Source organism: Musa acuminata, chromosome BXJ2-5 (assembly GCF_036884655.1).
Source record: "Musa acuminata AAA Group cultivar baxijiao chromosome BXJ2-5, Cavendish_Baxijiao_AAA, whole genome shotgun sequence".
Taxonomy (NCBI): domain Eukaryota; kingdom Viridiplantae; phylum Streptophyta; class Magnoliopsida; order Zingiberales; family Musaceae; genus Musa; species Musa acuminata.
This window is the reverse complement of record NC_088342.1, coordinates 10,546,534-10,567,636: the sequence shown is the minus strand read 5'-3', so window position 1 is coordinate 10,567,636 and position 21,103 is coordinate 10,546,534. Positions and strand designations below refer to the sequence as shown.

Genomic DNA, 21,103 nt, shown 5'->3' with positions numbered 1-21,103 from the left:
ATATATATATCTCATAAACCTCCAATCTATATATGTGCTTTGATGATAATTACAAACCAAATACATCTAATACATCAGAATGAGAAATAGAGACACAAAGTATCTCTATTAATGAAGGGATGAGAGGAGAGTGAGATGGGGTGAAATGAACGCTATACCGGTAGCTATATATATAGAGAGGAATAGATGGCGGGAAGTAGATAATAAAACCACATCGTCCTCTTCCTTTATCCTCAAAGACCTCTCGTCTTCCTAAGCCATTCTCTCTATCTGCCTCTCGCTCTTCCCCCCTCCATTGGCACTTGGAATTGAGGTAGTAAAGCAATAGCTTGATCTACCAAAATATTGACTTCTTCGGGCCAAAGACTTGGTTTCTTGGTTGCAGGGAGTCGGGCATGGAGTTCTTCGAGGGAGCGAGCACAGTCCGCCTGCGAAGCATCCACAACACGTACCTTGTGGCGGACGAATACTCGCAGCACGTGAGGCTCGATCGAGACGGCTCCTGTAGCGGTGCCCGGTGGACCGTCGAGATCTTCACCTACATTGGCGACCGGCGCCGGCTCCGCCTCAAGAGCTTCTACGGACGCTACCTCGCCGCTCACCGCACGGAGACCGCCTTCCTCAACCTCACCGGCAAGAAGGTGTTCCAGGAGGCGCCCCTTTGCTTCGGCCCTCGCGTCAACTGGCTGCCGCTCCGCGACGGCTGCCGCGTCCGGCTCAAGTGCGTCTTCGACCAGTTCCTCCGGGCCAACGCTGGCCCCCCGCCGTGGCGCAATTCGGTGACGGTCGACACCCCGTCGTTCCCCTACACCCGATATTGGATTCTGTGGGACGTCGAATTACTCGAGACGCCGGCACACCCGCCGGTCTCCCCGGTTCACATATGCGGCGGTGCCTCCTGCTCCTCCTCCACAGTGGCCAGCGACGCAGCTGCTGCCTCCTCCATCGTACGCATTCCATTCTGCTTCTTGGATCTTGGATGTTCTCGACTGCCATTTATCGTGTGGTTTGATGCTGTTCTTGACCTGTGATGTTGTCATGTCGTATCAGACTATCCAATACAAGGTAGCAGATGATGCTGGTAACGTGGACGAGAGCAGTAGCCGGCGAATGTTGACTTTTGCTGCTGGAGGGAGCATCGGCATGCTGAAGAGGAGGCTGCAGGAGGAGACAGGGCTGGTCAACATCTACGTGTGCGGTTGGAGTCCGACGGACGGCAGCCTCGTTCCGATCAATCTTCCGCCGCCACCTGATTGCCCCCACACTCAGGTCGTGGTGGTGAAGGCCAACTCAACGGGTGAGTCTCATCCTTTCTCAGTTCTATCTTTCCTTGGTCAGCAATAATATCCTTTCACATCTACATGCATTATGATATCATCCTTCTGCTCTTACTGTTTATGTTCCGAGTTTCATCTGTCAGCATTTTCTTCTTCTTCTGCATCTTTGCAGCTGCAAGGAACTTGAAGAATAGATATGAACAGCGCTAGAGAAGTTTGATTGGATGATCTGATCCTGCCATTCCCTGTGAAGACCTCATAAAACAGCTCAATGGTTTGGATCATCTTACAAAGAACACCATTCTTACACTCCCTTTTCCATTGTCATGTGACATTTCTTTGGCCAATTAGTCTCAGAGATCACCACTGCAACTCTGGGATCTAAATTAATGTCCTGGGAACTTTCCTGGCAGAAGGACACTGAAAACTTGGAGATGGACATAGCTTGCTTTTATGTTCTCACAAAATAATTGTGTGCATAAAGAAAAGAACGCACCAGACATCTTGATGTTAATAAACATAAATAAAGAAATGAAGGTGCACGTGACCTTCACATATTTTGTTGTGAAATCATCATTTTAGCACATCATAAGGTATTAAAACAGCCCAGTCTTATGCAGCTAAAATTTACATTGGTGATAGGATGTTACATAAACATGGCAGAAAACTGTAGATTTATTTTGCCACATTCTCTCTCACTTATTCCGAATTAGTTGAGCTACATTGATATAATGATAGATTCCTTCACAATTTACTTTAAGGAGGCAGCTTCTAAAACCTTTGCCCGTTCACCTGCAAGGGGAGCATCTGATCTCCCCTCCATGGAATATGCCTTTTCCTGGAAAAAACCATGCATTCAGATGTGAACTTTAATATCGTAGGGGCAGAATGGCAGATTCAAACTGTTACGGAAATGTTCATGCAAATCTACAGGTGTCAAAACAAAGAGTTCAGAAGCCTAATAGAGAATGCGAGCTTTATTCAAAATTATTGTCCAGGTACATGAAACCCAAGAAATTTATGGACTCTCGGCATAGCAGAGTGCATCAAGGTGCTCTCATATAGTGTGCTTAGATAGAGTTGAAATGGGTTTTCAGGCAATGCCAAGTATGGTAAGTAATGTTATTTGCCTTGGCACAGGAATCAGTATGAATCTTGTGCCGTTCCATTCTAGTTAACCTTGGGTGGGCAAATTAAAGTGACCCTTATGGCGTGAAGGTATGATGGTATATCAAACATGCAGATGGGCATATGAAAGTGTTGAAACATGCATTTCAAAGCTGGTTGAGAACTTGTTTGGAAAGAATCAAATAATATTAATATATACTCTTAGGGAAAAAAAAGTCCAATGATAGAGCATACCAGCAATTGCCACAAGAAAGGGGCTCCTCTTTTACAAACTTGCTTTTTGACCTCTCCGATTACTGCAGTCAGTACAGATACTTCAGATCCTATTAACAATAAGATGATTCAAAAGAAAGACAGTACCTTTGGAAAATTGTCCAATATTCAACAGAACAATGTACCAAACTTCATTAAAGACATCAAGCTGTTCGTCAGATGCACCAATCATCTGGAACATATTTTGAGAGAAAAGTTGTGAAGGTCCCAATAATAAAGCTGACCAAAAAAGGGAAATTATGGATTCCAGGAGTATCATACTTTAAAGCCAGTGGCATCAAAATCTGGACCAAGTAAGTCAAAAACAATTTGAAAGTTACCCCTTCCGTATTCATAAATGGCTTCTGCAAGCTGAGGTCAACAAAACCACTGGTTTGCCCAACATTCAATAGAACTGCACTCTTAAATAGAAACATAGTACTAGAAAGGAATAGTGGGATTTTCTTTTTAAGCTGCTGAACTTAGAAAGCACCAATGTTGACAAAGGCACATAAAAGAACTTGAGGAACTGATATAAACTAAGCTAAGCAGCTTAAAACTTTAGGAATCAAATGAAAACAATGTGCCCAGGATATCATGAATTAGAGAATTCCATATATGGATGACCAAGACATGCATGTGACATGTGATAAATAGAAAAACCAACGAAAAAATAGAGACAGAAATGATGCAAACCCGAATTGCACTTTGCATTTTCTGTTGCTTCTTCCAACTCATTAAGGAAAACCTAAAGAAGATAGATTAGCTTAGAAATTTAGTATAATAACAAGACCTACTATTGTCCTGCAAATAAGAAAAAAATGTGGCTCAGTTTACACCTTGATTTAATGGATTTAAGTAGACCCTCTGCTTTACTTGTCTCTTTTGTACTAGCTAAGGCCCATAGTGCCAGGACATCAAGATGCCACTCAACATGCCACATAGACTGCAGGGAAGTGTGCAAAAAAAAAAAAAAAGCACCAATTAGTTCAGCTACATTTTAAGAGGAAATGCACGAGAAATGTGAATCCAATTTAAAGGGTAATCCTCATTTGCCTATGTCCTTATCATCTTAAAGGGTAATCCTTTATCTTCTTTCAATGCTCCAATATTTAATTTATGAATATAACCATTACTTGTTCCATATTTTCTAATAACTACATGCATCTACCTAAAAATTCTCACCAATATGAAAAATGAGCAGGAAGCATTAAAGTGAGCACAAGAATGAAATAAACAAAATGAAGAATAGAGCTCACATACAGCTTGGGTGGAAAGCATCAGAAGAACATACATTAATAAGCATTACTCTTGTCAAAACCAACATAGGACAATTTTTAAAACAAAAAAACTTGAGATTAGTCCTGATTTGTTTATTACGATTAACAAAAAGGACCAAAAAGACCATTTGGTTTTCATCTAGTCTCTCCATTATCAAATTATGTGCATGCCATTCTCAATATCTTCAGGACTTGTGACAAGCAAAAACCAGATTTATTTTTAAGACAGAACTTAGACCTCATCCTTGAAAACATTTGCTAGCAACATCAGCCGTTCTGCAATATGATGCATATGGTCCCGCACGTAGATCCGCATCAGCAAGGCTAGTGCATTCACATACACCTGAATGCATAAGAGAGCATTTGAGCATTCCAAACTGCAGAGTAATCTGTGGTATCCCATGGTCATACCTCTGCTGGCTCAGCATCACTTCTTTCCAGTTCCTTCCATATACAGTGATCATAAACTTCAAGAACCTTATCCAATGGAGAATCACCTTCCAGATAACAGACAGCAACATGCCACCAGTTGTGAGTATACCTAAAAAATAGGTCAAGTGAAGAAACTCAAACACCAGAATAAGAAGCCTCATGATGTTAAAAAGTATACAAAAAAAGAGAAATCCATACATGAAAGATGAACACGAATTCCATGTGGAAGAACAAGTTTCCATGAACTTTACAGCTTCTTCAAAATGACACTCATACTGAAGAACATGGCATAGCTAAGAGGAAAAACAAATCACAGGCATCAGATAAAGAACCTTAATCATTAAGGAGAAGTCAGATATTGAGCACCCAAATACAAAATCTCTTCTGATGGAAAATTTTGATACAGAAGAACATTTAACAATTTAAGAGACGGAAGTGAACAATCAAAAGTCTGTCCAGACTCCAGATAATGTACAGTTACAAGTCCGTGGTACATGGCAAAAGGCAGAGAAAGTAAAAACAGTTGGATTTAGTAACCTATACATTTCATATTCTTCATGGACAGCTGCTCCATATGTTTCTACAACTAGAATAGACATATTGAGGTGTAGACAGTTTGATATTGCCACTTCAATCTTTCTTTATTAAAATATCAGTTCAAATGTATCCAATCATTGGAATCGTTACTTTTGCTACACTCTTTAATATATTAGTGGATTATATACTATTTCTAAATTCGTGTTTGAACTCTGAACAAGTTTAAAAAAGTGCAACGGTGAGTTTTACTTCTGCAAATTGAATAGATTGGTTGATTGTAAGCTACTCCTAGCGGGCAAAGGATCAAAAGTGGCAAAACACATTATGATAGTCTTTCTCTTGTTTCTCATTCATTGTCTGCTCCTTCTATATTCTTCTCTTGTCGTGTCAAAGAAAACAAAGGAGAACACGAAACTCGGAGTTGTCAATTTGATGGAATTTATCCGGTGCTTTCAATATTACAAAAATAACATGATGATCATTCAAGGCTTCATGTGACTTCATCTTTAACCTTTCCTACTTGAACATGCAACACCTCTCACAAAAACTAAACAGAATTCTGTGGCATAATCATTTAGTAAAAAAACCACTCTGGTCTGATAAATTAAAAGCTCAAGAGAGCTGTTGGAAGTACATTTCCTCAAACAAATCCTCAGATTATTAGATTAACTGGGATGACATGTGACTTGCCTTGATCAATAATCAAGCAGTTATTTCTACTAAATAAAAAAAAGTCAAAGTAAATAAGCGTGCAGACATAAAACACTCAATTGATACATCATATACATAGTTGAAGCATCTCATAACCATTAAAAAAGGCAATTCAGATTTGCAAGGTCTTTATTTAAATATGGTTTCATTTACTATAATATACATGCATTTCCGTTGATCCAAGATTTTTTTCATTATTTTTTATAAAAAACTCTAAAGTATACACGGATTTTTTTTATTTTTATTGCATTCCTCTTGAGTTTTCTTACACTTCCAAATGTTTTTTATTTATATGATCTCCGAGAAAGAAACTGTATATAGGAGCTTTCACCATGTCAGAACCATACCAAGAATAAATGGAGCTACTCTTTATTCAGTAAAAGAAAGAAATGAAGAAAGAAAAGAGAAGGGAGAATAAAAATGAAGACATGCTTAAACCTATTCATTATTAAAGACTCTACAACCATTATCTTACATTATGTTGTGACCAAAGGTCACAGCTGTTGATACCCAGTCCTTTTCTTGCAGCCCCCTCAGCATCGGCCATCCTTCCAAGTTCTAACAATGGAAAAGAAAGCATCCCATAGATATAACTCTGATCTTTGTTATATACCAGTACCTGCTGGGCATTCAGTAGCAGAGTTACCAAGCAATGACCACTTCAAAAAAAAATATTGTTGAGTCAGGAGTAATAAACAAAGGAAACATTGTCAACTAATCATCAAAATCCTATAACTAATTATTTATACATTATGAAAAATTATTACATCATACAGAAGAGAACCTCTTGAACTAGGTTAAGCGATAGATCGGGTCGACCCATGTAGAAGCACAAGGTCTGTGCCCTTTTTAGTGATAAAAGATCTTTAGGGAACTCCTTCAGCAACTGCAAATAAAAAATTTAAACAAAGAATCATCATAAGAGGATACAACTCTATGAATAATCAATCATTCCATGTAAAATTACCCTTCTACATTAAAAGTTGGTAATAAGTAACATTATAAATTAAACACAACTTAAACATCACAAAGAGTACCTCAGACAGATAGCTAACATTTACCATGTACGTTAAAGCATCACGTTCTTTTGTTATAAATCAACATCTAAAGCCTACACTGGTGTCTGATAGACACAACTTGATTAGAAATTTTGCATAATATATAGGGAAAGAGTAGCAATAAGAAGTCAGCAACGAGTCAGTGGAATGGATCAAAGATCTAAAAATTCGTATAAATGACCATATTTCTTTAGATTCTCTGTTCATTTTTGTCCTCCTGCTCATGTGCAAGATATCATAATAAGTTGAAAGGAAGCCCAAACTCCAAAAACACCATACCGAAAATGAAATCTAGAAATTCTAAGTCCACATTCAGAAAGTTTTCGAAGAATAGAAGGCTCAAAGATAATCCACCAGAAACACCTCAAAAACCCTAAAATGTTTGAACCGAGAGAAAGGAACTACAGTTGTATATGTTTGTCATATAGCTAAACAAACAGCAATGTCCAATAACAGTGTCATGTTAAACTTTAAAGTATATTGCTGCAAGTTTCACAAAAAATTGTGGGAAGTCTCTTTATGTAAGGCTGTGATGCAACCAGCATACATTCCAGACCAAACCCCTGCACTTGTTATTTTAAAGTTAGATGCATGGTTATCACTGTACAATGAGCATAGCTAATTTTGGGCTATACTCATACTTTCGCACCATTTTTGTAAGGGATGGTGCCAACGAAATTTCTATAAACAACAACAATTTGACCAAAAAAATGGTATGTCCTACAGTCCTAGGTAAACTTGTTGTACTAAAGGAAGCCAATTTTTATCATGCAAAACAGATTTAAATAGCAATCTTGAGTTAGCCTATGGCATAGGAAAAATACAATGCACAGAGAAGAAGTGCAAAAAGAGGTAGATGTCATAGACGTAGAAGACATGAAAAAGAGGGAAACATTGTCAAATCCACCAAAAAATTTATTCTATTTTTCAGTCAGCAATATCAGAAAATGGCCAAAAGGATTCTGTTACAATTGTTCAAACCAGTGGTTAGTTCATCAGGATGGCCTCCTCTGGTATCACTATTGGCACAAGCAGTTACTGGCTCTATACCATATACTGAAGTATTTAGGCAGCTAATTATCAAGAAAAAGGTTTGACTGCAAAATTTAAGGTGGAAGAAAGCTAGTTGATGGTTTTAGATAGTGTCTCAAATCTAAGGCAATTAGATGGGGACTCGATTGAGGCTTTATGTTCGTCAGGTTACCATTTCTAAACAGCACAAACGATTGCGTACACAAAACACTAAAAAGAAGTCTAAGACTAGGATCAAAAATCCAGTTTTCGACAAATTATCAAGAAGAAAGACGCAATTATAGCAATTAAAACAGAGGAAATAAAACATCACGAGCAAATTCGCGACTTTCAAATGAGGAATATCTACCACCAACCTCGAAGTGTCGATCTACCGCCAAGTCGTCGTCCCTGTCATACGCCATCAAGCAAGAGATCGCTCCGAACACTGCCCCCTCGTAGGGAGTAGCATTATCCTAAAACAACAGAAGGTAAACAACGTCGAGAGGAACAAAGGAAACAAAAGAGTTCGGCAAAGACTCAAGCGGACCAGGGAGTCGGAGGCGGCACCGAGGAGACGGGAGGATTCGGCGGGGTCCTTGCCTGCGAGAAAGTGGGCTGAAAGGGCGTTGGCGAGGACGCAGGAGGGGTCGTGGCGGGCGGCACGGAGGATGACCGCTCGGTCGCGACCGTAGGCGAGGACTTGGTCGTAGTAGGCATCGATGGCGGCGATGCAGGCGTCGGAGGCTGTCCGTACCGGGTATCCCCACCGGTCGCTTCGAGTCGTCGCATCAATTCCTCCGTCCATCTCTCTCTCCCTCTCTCTCTCTCTCCCCCGAGCATAAATTTATACGTATAGAGTGGCGAAGAATCATCTGCTTCGCGGCTAAGATATACGATTCGCAAACCCAAATGTTCACCGATGGGTCCCATCTCTCGTTCAATGTATCTGAGTCGGCGAGGGGTTTCGGTCGAGACAAGTATTTATGCTCAAAAAATATTTTTGTACGTGTATGTCCTTCAACCGATGCACTACCAGATTGTGTGGGACCCAGAGATAAAAACACTTTACTTTTCCCTCGACGATCATGGGGTATTCGACAGGGTAACAGAAAAGGAGGTGTGGCTATCTTTTCTCCCGAAAGGACGCCAGCGACGTCTACGTGTCAACAACATCGCCCGATGTGTCGGCGCTCAGGTGGGGTTCGAGTTGGAGATTAGGTTTGATCACAGCACATTCAACGGCTGAGATTATCCATTAATAAATGAATCACGACCGTCGGTTGCTGAAGGGTAGAACGGGTAACAGAACGCAACCCGGTCGTGTCCGGTCTATAACCCTTCTCCAAACCACAGCTTCCTCTTCGTGTCTCCTCGCCTTGTTTCCTTAAATGCCCCTATAGTTCTCTTATTCGCCAAAAAGTGGAGTTCCTTATCCGCCCCGGGGAGTTATTAACCACGAACCTTACCCGAATGCCGGGTTGAAGGGTCCAGTGGACCCCACCCTTGGGCGTGGGTAGCTTCTGGTCTTGTGGATAAAGTTGGACTAATAGGAGCGCGGTCTCACCTCACCATTGCGGGCGAGGAAACCCGTAGACAGGAGTTAACGGATCGTGTGTGCATTCCCAAATCGGATCCATATATCACGTCGATTAACGAGTTAAGTCACGGCATCTCGTGACTCGTTCTGTTTCGGTGCATCTCCGCGAGAGACTGTAGTTTGCAAACCGGCGGAGGGGAGCACGCAACACCTCTTTTGATCCGTCTGCTGCCACCACCAGCTTCGCTGTTCTGTCGCCTTGCGAGACTTTCGGTTCCGTGGCCTTCTCCGTTCGTCGCTTTGCGCGGCGCAACACATCCATCTTCTTAGTGCGCTTGCTAGAGTTTTTTTTTCTTCGGTCTGATCGAAGATGAATGATCTCACCGAGTACGGGTGGTTCGCAAGGCTACCATCTGATGGGATATTAAAAAATATATATAATTTTCTTTTAAAGAATCTTAATTTTTTATTTAAAATTTAAATAATAATGACAAGAGAATAACTAGAATATAAGGATTATATCACTATGTATAATATCTAAATTCTGTCTAAGTAATCATAGTAAGAATTTATTAGATCAGATATAACTTGAGATGAGAACAATCTTTTTGCATTATCTTGTCTTCTTTTCTTTCGTTCTCTTATTTTTCTATCATTTTCTCCTCTTTTTTGAATCAAGTTATTGTTGTAATTTTCTGTCTCGTTGCTATAGCTTTTCCCCATTATTTTTACAGCCACCATACTCCCCTTATTAGATCTACGATCAAGTGAAAGGGAGGGCGAGTGAGCTATTAAAGCACACTATGGGTTGAACTCGTGGACTGTCAGCTCAACAACCTTCCCTTTCAGCCCATAAGGGAGGTTGTCTCATGACTCCTCAATATGAAGCCATATTGATCAGTTGTCGGCATATCTCTGTCTTTCTTTTGGTAAGGTTTTTGTCAACATGTCAGCTCCGTTATTATCTGTGTAAATTTTTGAAGCTTCTTTAAGTACATTTCGAATCCAATGATATTTGACATATATATGCTTTGACTTGAAATGAAAATTGGATTATTGCACAAATGGATGACACTCTAGCTGTCACAATTCATCATATAGTTTTTCTATTTCAGCCTCAATTCTTGTAAGAATTCTTTCATCTATAACATTTCATTGCAAACCTCTATAACAATAATATATTCTGCCTTTGTGGTGGAGAGAGCAATACATCTTTACAATCTGGATTATCATGATATAACTCTCCATATAAAAGTAAATACAAAACCTGAAGTAGACTTCCTCGTATCAATATCTTTTGTTATATTTGCATATATGTAACATGTCAACACAAGTGGTTCACCTCCAAAATTTAAACAAACCTTAGAGCTCCCTCTGAAATATTTTAAATATCAACTTCACTATTGCCCAGTGCTTTTTACTTGAATTTGCAAGAAATCTACTAGTAACTCTCACTGCATATGCGATGTCCGGCCTCGTATATATCATCGTGTATGTTAAACTTCCAACTATTGAAGCATAATGAACTTTTTTTATATTTTCTTAGACTTTCTTTTGAGTACAACTTAAAGTGACCTGCAAGAGGAGAACCGACTATCTTTGCATTGCTCATAATGAACCTTTTTAATATCTTCTCAATGTATTTCTCCTATGACAACCAAATCTTCTTGGTTTTTTTTCACAGAAAATATGTATGCCCAATATTTACTTTGCTGACCACATGTCCTTCATTGCAAAAGACTTAGTTTCTTCTTCAACTTGTCAATTATAAACGTATATTTCCCAAGAATAACATGTCATCAACATAAAGTAATAGAATAATAAAATCCTTATTAAACCATTTGATGTACACACAATGATCGGAAGCCGTTTATTTATATTTATTTTCAATCATAAATGAATCAAATTTTTTGTATCACTATCATGAAGCTTGCTTCAGCCCATACAAGCTCTTCTTCAACTTGTAGACAAAGTTCTCTTTACCTTTAACTTTGAAGCCTTCTGGTTGTTCCATATAAATTTTCTCATCCAAATCACAATTAGGAAAGCTATCTTCACATCCAACTGCTCAACCTTCAAGTCCTGGCTAACAACAATATCAAGAGCAACATGAATAGAAGATATTTTAACAACAGAAGAAAAAAACTCTTCAAAGTTAATACCTTTCTTTTGACCAAAGTCTTTCACAACTAATCTAACTTTGTATTTTAGTTGAGAACAATATTCTTGAGTCTTTATCTTGAAAGCCTACTTATTATTCGAGGCTTTCATTTCCTTTAGTAGTTACACCAAATCATAAGTGTGATTCTTCTATAGAGCATCCATCTTTTATTGTATAGCAACTAATCTTTTTTTTTTTTTTTTTTTGCTTACTTTTAACTACTTTCTGGTAACTCTTTGGTTCACATAGCAACTAAAGTCATAGCAACTAACCACTTCTTTTTGCTTATTTTTAACTACCAAGTAACTAAAGTCATTTTTATATTCTTTGTGTACAATATAAAGATGATTGTAGTGGCTTCATACAAATAACAAATTTGCAAGATTTATAAGTAAATTTAAGAATATGATGAACAAATACTTTGATCATATGAATTAAACATTCATGTACTTTGCCCTTTAAAGAAAACATTGGCAACATATACACTTTCTTGAATGTATACATTGTTGTGCTAATAGAAAAAAATATTGGCAATCTCATTTATATCTATCTTATAAATATTCATGTGATATTAAAAGATATAGACTGAATGGATAAAATAATATTTATGTAATATAAAAAAAGATGGACTAAGAGGATAAATTCATATTACTAAAAATTGAAGGAGTCGGATTATAAAATAGATTTGACTCATAACGTGGAAACTTAAGCTTTTAATTCATTTGATATATGTTAATCTTGACTATAATTAGTTAATGTTTATTATGGTATGAAAGCAAGGTGGATAAAATTTAACTTAAATAAATAAAAATTATTTTATTAAAAACATTGAGTCAAGATGATTTTGGTAATCAAAGTCAAGCTATAATTGACTAAATGAAGATAAGTAGTACGGCTTGACACGAATGTGTAAATCATTATGTAATGTTATAAAAAAGATGTAGGCGAATTTTAAAGTGAAAAAGAAAGACAATCATCACAAAAAAATAAAATTGGGGAAGATAACCCTTAAGAATCAATAATCAACTCACACATTAATAAAGAAAAATATTAGAAACATGTGTGCTCAACGAGAATAGATAGACAAACTAAAAGGATAGTTCGACGTTACTAAGAATTGAAAATAATCAAATTATATATATTAAATTTGCTCCTAAGTTAAAATTTTAAATTAAATTAATATCCCATATATTTGTTACACATCAATTTATGCCCGTCTGAATCATCTTTTTTGGAACATGACTTTTGAGGAAAAGCTATGTTCAACAACCTAAATCATAACATCGTGAATTTGGTGCATCGATTAATATTTCACGTCTGATATATTTGATTTTGTATAAGTCGGTCAAGTAGATAGTAACTATAAAATTAAAAATACTATAAATATTTGTGGGTGAATTAAAAAAAAGTTTCTAAATTAGAAAAAAACAACATTTTAAATTTAAAAAAATTTCACATAGCCCAATATTTTTTAAAAATAATAATCCTACTCTCATCCCCCATTGCCCTTCATTTATTCCTTAGCTATATCGTCGCTCTATTGAGCACCCTCTTCATCAGACCCTCTTAGTGATAAAGGTGTAGTGGCCTCCACTACACCCCAATAGATAAGGGACGGAGTAATTCTCGTTGCCCTCGTGCAAGCAAGAGTGCAAGTAGTGTTCTACGATACCTCCACGACGGACAATGACAATGAGAGTCAAGGGTCTGATGAGAGTCGCACAATATCCTCGTGTCTATTCCTCGTCGTCAAGGTCTCCTCATGCCCTATTTTCTTATTGTAGTCAGCCAAGAGGTTGGCGTAAGGATTTTTTAAAATTATAACAGTAAAATAATATTTTCACACGATCAAAGATGTTTTATAAAATTTTTTCAAACATCGATCAGTTTGAGAAAAATTCTGAAACTTAAAAACTTTTTTTTTTCAAAAATTCGTTCAAAATACTTCGTATATATATTTTTCAAACTCGAATATAATTACTTTCTAATAATACCACAAACCGATAGTGACGACGAGGAGGACCGCTCAAATAAAACAATTACTTTCTCCGTAGTGTCCATCCGTTACCATCCTCGCTTCACTGTCTTGAGGACTCGTACCCCCGACTTACCCGTCAGCGGGCAACGTCCGATTCCACTATCCCAACCACTCGTTCTCGTGGGACCCAGCCATACCAGCTTCGTGGTTGAATGGTAGATGTTCGATGGTAGGTCCGTAATTGTTGGCGCTACCGCCATCGACGCCGCGCTAAGAATCTTTATCCCTATCTCCTTCGTGTGTAACAGCTGCCACAGCGTCCCCCGCAAAGCCCCACCTAAAACATGGCACGTAAAATTAGTTTTACGTGGCACAATATAGTTGGATTAGTTTCCTGTTCTCTGGTTTGGTTTAGTTCCGATTGTTTGTTTGAATATGCAAAAGGGAGAAGAAGCGGTCATGATGCACGAGGGCGCCATGGGGGTCGCATCGTCCGCTGTCGCCGCCGCGCGGCGGAGCAAGTGGGCGGCGATGGCCGCGAGCACGTGGATCCAGTGCGCCTCCGGCGGTTCCTACTGCTTCGGGGTGTACTCTCCGATGCTCAAGTCGTCCCAGGGCTACGACCAGTCCACCCTCGACTCCGTCGCCTTCTTCAAGGACGTTGGCGCCAACATCGGCGTCCTCTCCGGCCTGCTAATCTCCTCCCGGGCGGGCCACGGGCGCACGTGGGTCGTCCACCTCGTCGGCGCCGCCCAGTGCTTCGTCGGGTACCTCCTCATGTGGCTCTCGGTGACCGGGTGCGTCCCCCGCCCGGCGCCTGCGCTGATGTGCCTCTACATGCTGCTGGCGGCGCACGCCCAGACGTTCTTCAATACCGCGAACGTGGTCACCGCGGTCGAGAACTTCCCGGATAGCCGGGGCACCGTCATCGGTATCATGAAGGTAATCGCTCCTCCCCTTCTCTGGCGTTAATTTTGTGACCACTGATTGGGATTATTCGTTTATATATGGTATTTAATGTTAATCTCGAAGCTCAAATTGAATTTTTCTTCGTTGTTGTGACAGAGAAAAACTTGTGATCAAAGCTGCTTGAATACAATTTCTATCTTTTGTTGTTGTTGACTTTTTTTTGTTCTTGAATTTTGAAGCACAAGTAATTTCAGTGGAAATAGAAAATAACTGAGTAATTAAAGTACATGACAATCAATTGGATTTCATTAGCATATTCATAAAAAAATGATTACAAATCACCAGTATCAATTATCAAGCCAATGAAAATTGTTGAGGCATTTGTAATCCTGACAATCTGACTATCTACTTTTGACTTTCATTGGATTTAAAGAGGCTTTAGGATCATCCTCGTGCTTACAATTCTTAGCATGTATGTGTTACCATTGATAAAAAGAAACTATCGATTTCATATAGTAAATGTGTATCCCCTTCTGTAACTGGATTTTGCTGTTTGCATTAATGTGTGTTTTTTAAGGGAACACCCCTGAGTGAAATACTAGGTTAGGTGCCTTTCTATTAACAAATGTTGTAATTTTTTTATTTTTATTCAGCCGATTTTGTGAGGAGGTCTAGACTGAGGAACAAGGCTTGAGATGAGAATTCTATTTACCTATATGGTGACAGGGTATTTACATCATTAGGAAATGCATCACTTAGGTCCCTTTTTTTACTCTATAATTGACAAATAAAAATGTTTCATAATCCCTTTCAAGGAATGGTCAGCATGAATGACCAATATTATACAGAGTTATGAATGATTTTGAAGGCAAAGAAACTGGATACTGACATTTAATTAAAATAGATAATGTACTTTGCAATGATGTGCTGGAATCTATTCTATGTTATAAATGATCTATAGTTGTTGGATGTGAACAGGAGTTCAATCATCTAGAATTTGCATCCAATTTGATTAGCGCCATCAGACATGATTTGCAGAACATATTAATTATTGAAGTATTAGCACAGTTATGGAACAAGCTGATATTTTAAGGCTTCAAATTTCCTGTCTGGACTGCATTCATGTAATTGTGCATAAAATAAAGATCACTTTTTTACTGAAAATATACTGTGTAACTTAGGAAACAAATTCTGTTCCAATGCATGTTTTTGTGACTTGGCAAATACTTATCCTTAGGATTAGGGCTTCACACACTATCAGTTGCTTTTGTGCAGGTTCACCGTAGTCTTTAACTTCCCCAAGAAGAAGTTTCAGATCAATAGCCAAAAGAATCTTCATTTTTAGGAGATAGTCATGACTCTAGATGTGGTGGCGGTGACGTTCATGATTTAGGTGGTAATCATGAAGATTAATAGTCTTGAGCATCTTATGTTGGTCATGTAGTTTTGGCGATTAAATAGTCATAGGTATGAAGATGGTGATAGATAAGCTGGAAAGGTACCAAGTGAGTTGTCTCCTTACTTTTTATTATTATTTTTCATTAAAGGGATTGATAGCAGAGCCATAGGGTCCTCTTATGTGCCATAATTTTAAATGATGTACAAAGTTTGGGAGGGTCAATATGCATAGCTTTATCCCCTGCAAGCAAAGATGTAGAATCCATTACTTGAACCCTAATCATCTAGATAGCAAAGATACAATCGTATCACCTAAAAATATTTAACAAAATTTGTGAAGATGTAAGTCTGATTCTACATAGGCTAGGATTCTTTTGTTGGAAACTCTAAAATAAGTGGTGCATTTATGAAAAAAAGGTGGTTCAGTACATAGGGCTCTCATCGGGTGAGGTCTGAGGAAAGTCAATATATGCAACTTTACATTTAAAAGCTAAACATTGATATTTTCTCATTGTGTTTTACGGTAACTTTCTGTATGTTTAAGTTTATTTCCTATATCTTTTGGTCAATTTACCCATTGTCCTACATAATTGCATAGTAGCTATCAGCAGTTAGAGCATTTTGTGTACCAAATAGAGTAGGTATGGATGCTCTCATCAACATGCTGAATGTTTATGACGATAATACAATTTCTTGACCAAAGAACCCTTGGCAGCCCCACTCACACTTTTGATGAATATGACATCTGGAAAGTGGTTCTTCCACTGATCCACGGATGAGACATTGCCTCTGCTAAGTCCTGCAGTCTTGATGCAGGATGCGTGCAGAAAGTCTTATTTGAATAGTATACAGAAAGAGGTCTGTATCCTATTTAAATAAGAGATCTAGATGTCTGGATATAAGGGCATAGCATTTGACACATGAATCTTGATGGACAGATAAAATGTCAAAATCTGCTTCAAGCATGAAATCCCTCCCTAAAAAGCAGAAAATACACTGGTTCATGAGCGAAAGCAGAAGAACAGCCAGTCTGCTCGAATGGTACTTCCTGAAAGATTACATTGAATTTCAATTTTTGAGACATGTAGAACTCAAGCTTGAGCATCAAGAAAATGCTAGCTTGAAAAAAAAAAAAAGACAAATGTCACTAACAAGCTTATGGATGGATCAGCAGTAGAGGCCCATAGAGATGGTATTTAGTTTTCAGTTGTTTACCAGTGCTGTTGTCTAGAATGACAAAGAGATGGGGAGATACTTTTTGTTGGAGAGAAATTCTTGTGAATGAGAGATTATTAATATTAATAAAGTTTTATAAAAAAATCACTGGGAAAAAGTAGCAAATGGATGGCATTTATCTATTTTATAATTTCAAGTAAGGTCTTCAATTTCAAATAATATCGTTCGATATGAGCGGTACGTACTGGTCCGTCAGTAGACCGGTACACGGACCGCTCGTTACCGGGCAGTATATATATATGTATGTATATATATATATATGTATGTATATATATATATGTATATATATGTATGTATATATAAATGTATGTATGTATGTATGTATATATATATATGTATGTATTTATATATATATATATTAATTATAAAAGGCAACGTCGCGTCGCCTTTCCCTTCTCCCGCATGGGGCGATGTCGCCGAGGTGACGCGACATCACCTTTTATAAAATTTTTTATATATAAAAAATATTATATATTTATAATTTTTTTTACTTATATATATATATATATATATATATATATATATATATATATATATATATCGTACCGTACCGATCGAATGTCGAAACTCTGATACGGTACGATATTTCAATCCTTGATTTCAAGTTTCAACTTGCTATGATGGTCGATGGAGATCGAGGCTTATGGTGGCTGAACTAGACATGTTAGCTTAGATATGTGCAAATACTAAATGATTAGCCATGGTTTATATTTTCTAAACTGATTAACCAGAATAATGCTAAGGTCTGAAATCCTCTTTGATGGTTCACTTTACCAATTTTAGCATGAACAACATCCATGCACAGCTTGAATTTCTCTGAATACAATATTGTGTTGATGCTCTAAGCTGTAAAAACACTTCTTTTCTGGGAATGGCAAGCTCTAACGTATGCAATGTATTTGTTAGATTTAATTTTATTATCCTACTTCTCTGCACTTTGTATTTTAAGGGCATAAGTGGTGTCTGATTCTTTTACTGGCAGCATCTCTGTAGTCTAATAGAGAGAATTTGTCCTTGTAGGGTTTTCTGGGTCTAAGTGGAGCTATTCTTATTCAAATATATCAGACAATGTTTGATGGCAACCCAAGCTCTTTTATACTGTTGCTTGCGCTGTTGCCAACCTTCCTCACACTACTACTAATGCCTTACGTAAAAGTTCACCACAGAAATGGTGGTTCTGAGAAGAAATTTCTTGATGCTTTTTCACTCATAGCTGTAACTGTTGCTGGTTATCTTATGCTTGTTATAATTGGGGAGTGCGTCTTAAGAATAGGATCAGTAGCCCATATCCTGATGTTTGCTGCTCTCATGATGATGCTCATCTCTCCAGCGGCTGTTGTAATTAAAGCTCAGATGATCGAAGCAAAGGCACTTGGAGAAAGTTCTTGTCATGAAAGGACCAGATTAATGGAAGATAATCTAGAAGGAGCTCCAGAAGAGCGAACATATGACCGAGTAGCAGCAGATAGAACCTGTGCGCAGCATGATCCTACCGCATCAAACAAATTGGCCTGTGGTTCTGGGCATGAACCATCAAATGGAGATCTGATCCTGCTGCAGAGGGGCGAAAACTTCAGTATAACACAGGCCATGTCGACATGTGACTTCTGGTTGCTGTTCTCAGCCATGGCATGCGGCATGGGGTCAGGATTGGCCACAGTAAACAACATCAGTCAGATAGGAGGCTCTCTTGGATACACAAGCTTGGAGACAAGTACTTTGGTTTCTCTTTGGAGCATATGGAACTTCCTCGGTCGTTTTGGCAGCGGCTATATATCTGATTACTTCCTGCGTCGTAAAGGTTGGGCGCGGCCCTTGTTCATCTCTCTAACCCTTGCGGTCATGAGTGTAGGCCATGCAGTCATCGCCACTGGCCTTCCTGGTTCTCTATATGTGGGATCTGTATTGGTTGGCATCTGTTATGGTTCTCAGTGGTCGCTTATGCCCAGCATCACATCTGAATTGTTTGGGCTACAGCATTTCGGTACCATCTTCAACACCATTGCAATTGCAAGCCCATTTGGATCTTATATCCTCTCTGTAAGAGTCGTGGGGTACATATATGACATGGAGTCATCAACTTCATCATCGGACATTCATGACTGCATCGGCAGTCACTGCTTCATGTTATCATTTCTAATAATGGCATCTGTCAGCCTTTTTGGCACCGTTGTTGCATTGATATTGTTTGGCAGGACCAGAAGGTTTTACGAGCAAGTCATATATACAAAGCTGCAAAGTCATGTTCAATAATGAGATGGTTCTTTTCTTGGTGTCTTTGTTCTGTGTTTGCGAGTAAAATGGAATAGTTTCCTGTCTGATGATTTACATGAGGTCTTACAATGATGTATATAGTCGAGTGAGAAATCGTTTATAATATTTTGTTGTAGAAAGATTTATTGATCGAGTCTTGCTCTTCTACTTTACATGATGTTGCATGATTCTATTGATTTGGATAAGGGATCTTGGTGTGTTCAAATAACATGAATAGTGTCACATCCGAGATTTATAAAAAGAAATTATTATTTTAATATTTATAATTTATATAAAAAAAATATTTTTAAATTTAAATTTTAATTTATAATAATAAATATTTTTTATTAGAAAAATTTACATCTGCTTGGTAGGATCTTTTAAGGGACAAAAAGGTTTCTTTTACTTAAGTTTTAGATTATTATAAAATAATATATTATTTAAAAAATAAATATAAGATTAAAATACATAAGTAACATCGTATACTAGTGTGAATCTTTATAAATATAAAAATAATTTTAATATTTATAAAATATATAAATATTAAATAATTTAATATAAAAATAATAAATATGAATATCAAAACTCATGTATTAAAAAATAATGATAATTCTTATGTAGTAAATAAAATTATGCATCACGTATATGTAATACATTTCGATGACATACATACCAGTCAAATAATAAAGACGCATATAACATTCGATAGCGCACTCTCTCAATAGCGAACTCTCTCAATACTTCACGGGTTGGATCCTTCCGACAATTGATGAAGAGAATCCATATCCTATAAAAACGTATATAACATCTGATGGTGAACTCTCCCAATAGTGAATGGAGACGTATGCTTCACGGGTTGGATCCTCCCAACAGTTGATGGGAGAATCCATATCGCACACATTATTCTCAATAGTGGATGGAAGAATCGTTTAACTGTCACATCTAATGGCTCATTAATCCCTAAAGGAAATTATTTTACCTGCCCTCGATAGAGATACATAAACAATCATAATCATTCATTTACATTGATTCATGTATACATTTTAAAAAAATATTATGATAACCATTATGATGAGCCTATATGTTTGATTTATGATCTACCAATTGATTTATGATATAGGAACTACGTTTGATTTATGATCTACTAGACTATGTCTAATGGTTGCACACTATGATGAGCCCATAGCTCTTTTCACATATTGCACTTCCAATGTAAACCATTAGTATAGTCACATATGTTAGGAAATCTTAGGGGGCGACATCACATGCGTAGCGAAAAAACATTAAAAATAAAATCCTAAATTTTCCAAAGATATGTTTATCGTCATGCGAAGATTGGTGCGCAAAAACTGCGAAACTTACTGCATATATGAATATATGCAAGATTGTGTTACATAGAGAGATCGTATATCCTTGAATTCCTACAGATATGTAGGAGAGAGTGAAGGAGGTCAAGCGTCATCCTCTCTATCGGTGATCCATACAGCAGAGCTGCGACGATGGTCCTCAATTCTCCAAGCCTACTATCTGAGGAGGAGAAGGGGAGAAGAATAAGAGAGGCAACCCAAAAAGCTCTGGCCTATGAACCATTAGTTCTCTCCTAGTTATAGAGGTCCATTGTCAACTTAACCCTAATGGGTCATGCCCTATTGAGTATTGGATTTTCATCCAACTACCCAAGCCTATTAGATTAGTAGATCTCTATTTAATAATCTCTCATTGGCTCTTATTAGATCTCATCTATAGGATCCAGTAATTCAGGGGCTTATTGGATATCTAATAAGATAGGGGCTCCGACGGATATCTCATATCCGAACCTCTACTCATCGCAACGCCTACCATATGCGTGTAACCCTCTAAGCCTAATATCAAGCTGGCCATGAGTCATACATGTCAGAACTCCTTCTGGCTTAGTAAATTATTATCTTCATAATCATTCACT

At 37.9% G+C, this 21,103-nt stretch overlaps 3 protein-coding genes across 5 annotated transcripts; 2 read left to right on the top strand and 1 right to left on the bottom strand.

The window, feature by feature from the left end:
* Positions 1-395: 395 nt before the first annotated feature.
* Positions 396-1,487, top strand: LOC108952821 (uncharacterized). The gene is made up of 3 exons (XM_018826093.2): positions 396-947; positions 1,051-1,297; positions 1,450-1,487. The coding sequence occupies exons 1-3, from the start codon at positions 396-398 to the stop codon at positions 1,485-1,487; spliced, it is 837 nt and encodes a 278-aa protein (XP_018681638.2).
* Positions 1,488-1,801: 314 nt separating this feature from the next.
* Positions 1,802-8,552, bottom strand: LOC135583617 (uncharacterized). Of its 3 annotated transcripts, none has more exons than XM_065108830.1 (13): positions 8,237-8,552; positions 8,064-8,162; positions 6,385-6,503; positions 6,093-6,276; positions 4,568-4,662; positions 4,349-4,478; positions 4,176-4,280; positions 3,497-3,603; positions 3,354-3,405; positions 2,940-3,029; positions 2,766-2,850; positions 2,640-2,701; positions 1,802-2,115 (listed from the first exon to the last, which is right to left on the bottom strand). In XM_065108830.1, exons 1-13 carry the CDS (start codon positions 8,492-8,494, stop codon positions 2,029-2,031), a joined length of 1,473 nt encoding a protein of 490 aa, XP_064964902.1. In that variant the 5' UTR covers positions 8,495-8,552; the 3' UTR covers positions 1,802-2,028. The 3 variants fall into 3 exon arrangements, with proteins under 3 accessions (XP_064964902.1, XP_064964903.1, XP_064964904.1); XM_065108831.1 differs by having other exon boundaries at positions 6,093-6,236; positions 6,402-6,503; positions 8,237-8,551; XM_065108832.1 differs by having other exon boundaries at positions 8,290-8,420.
* A 5,283-nt stretch (positions 8,553-13,835) lies between these two features.
* LOC103984984 (protein NUCLEAR FUSION DEFECTIVE 4) lies at positions 13,836-19,334 on the top strand. The gene is made up of 2 exons (XM_009402580.3): positions 13,836-14,307; positions 17,929-19,334. The coding sequence occupies exons 1-2, from the start codon at positions 13,843-13,845 to the stop codon at positions 19,159-19,161; spliced, it is 1,698 nt and encodes a 565-aa protein (XP_009400855.2). The 5' UTR covers positions 13,836-13,842; the 3' UTR covers positions 19,162-19,334.
* Positions 19,335-21,103: the final 1,769 nt, after the last annotated feature.

Coding starts and splice junctions, on each gene's coding strand:
- LOC108952821 (XM_018826093.2), top strand. CDS start 396: ATGGAGTTCTTCGAGGGAGCGAGCACAGTCCGCCTGCGAAGCATCCAC. Junction 948..1,050: donor CAGCTGCTGCCTCCTCCATC/GTACGCATTCCA, acceptor ATGTCGTATCAG/ACTATCCAATACAAGGTAGC. Junction 1,298..1,449: donor GGTGAAGGCCAACTCAACGG/GTGAGTCTCATC, acceptor GCATCTTTGCAG/CTGCAAGGAACTTGAAGAAT.
- LOC135583617 (XM_065108830.1), bottom strand. CDS start 8,494: ATGGACGGAGGAATTGATGCGACGACTCGAAGCGACCGGTGGGGATAC. Junction 3,406..3,496: donor CTTAAATCCATTAAATCAAG/GTGTAAACTGAG, acceptor TATCTTCTTTAG/GTTTTCCTTAATGAGTTGGA. Junction 2,851..2,939: donor TTGATGCCACTGGCTTTAAA/GTATGATACTCC, acceptor AATATGTTCCAG/ATGATTGGTGCATCTGACGA.
- LOC103984984 (XM_009402580.3), top strand. CDS start 13,843: ATGGGGGTCGCATCGTCCGCTGTCGCCGCCGCGCGGCGGAGCAAGTGG. Junction 14,308..17,928: donor CCGTCATCGGTATCATGAAG/GTAATCGCTCCT, acceptor TTGTCCTTGTAG/GGTTTTCTGGGTCTAAGTGG.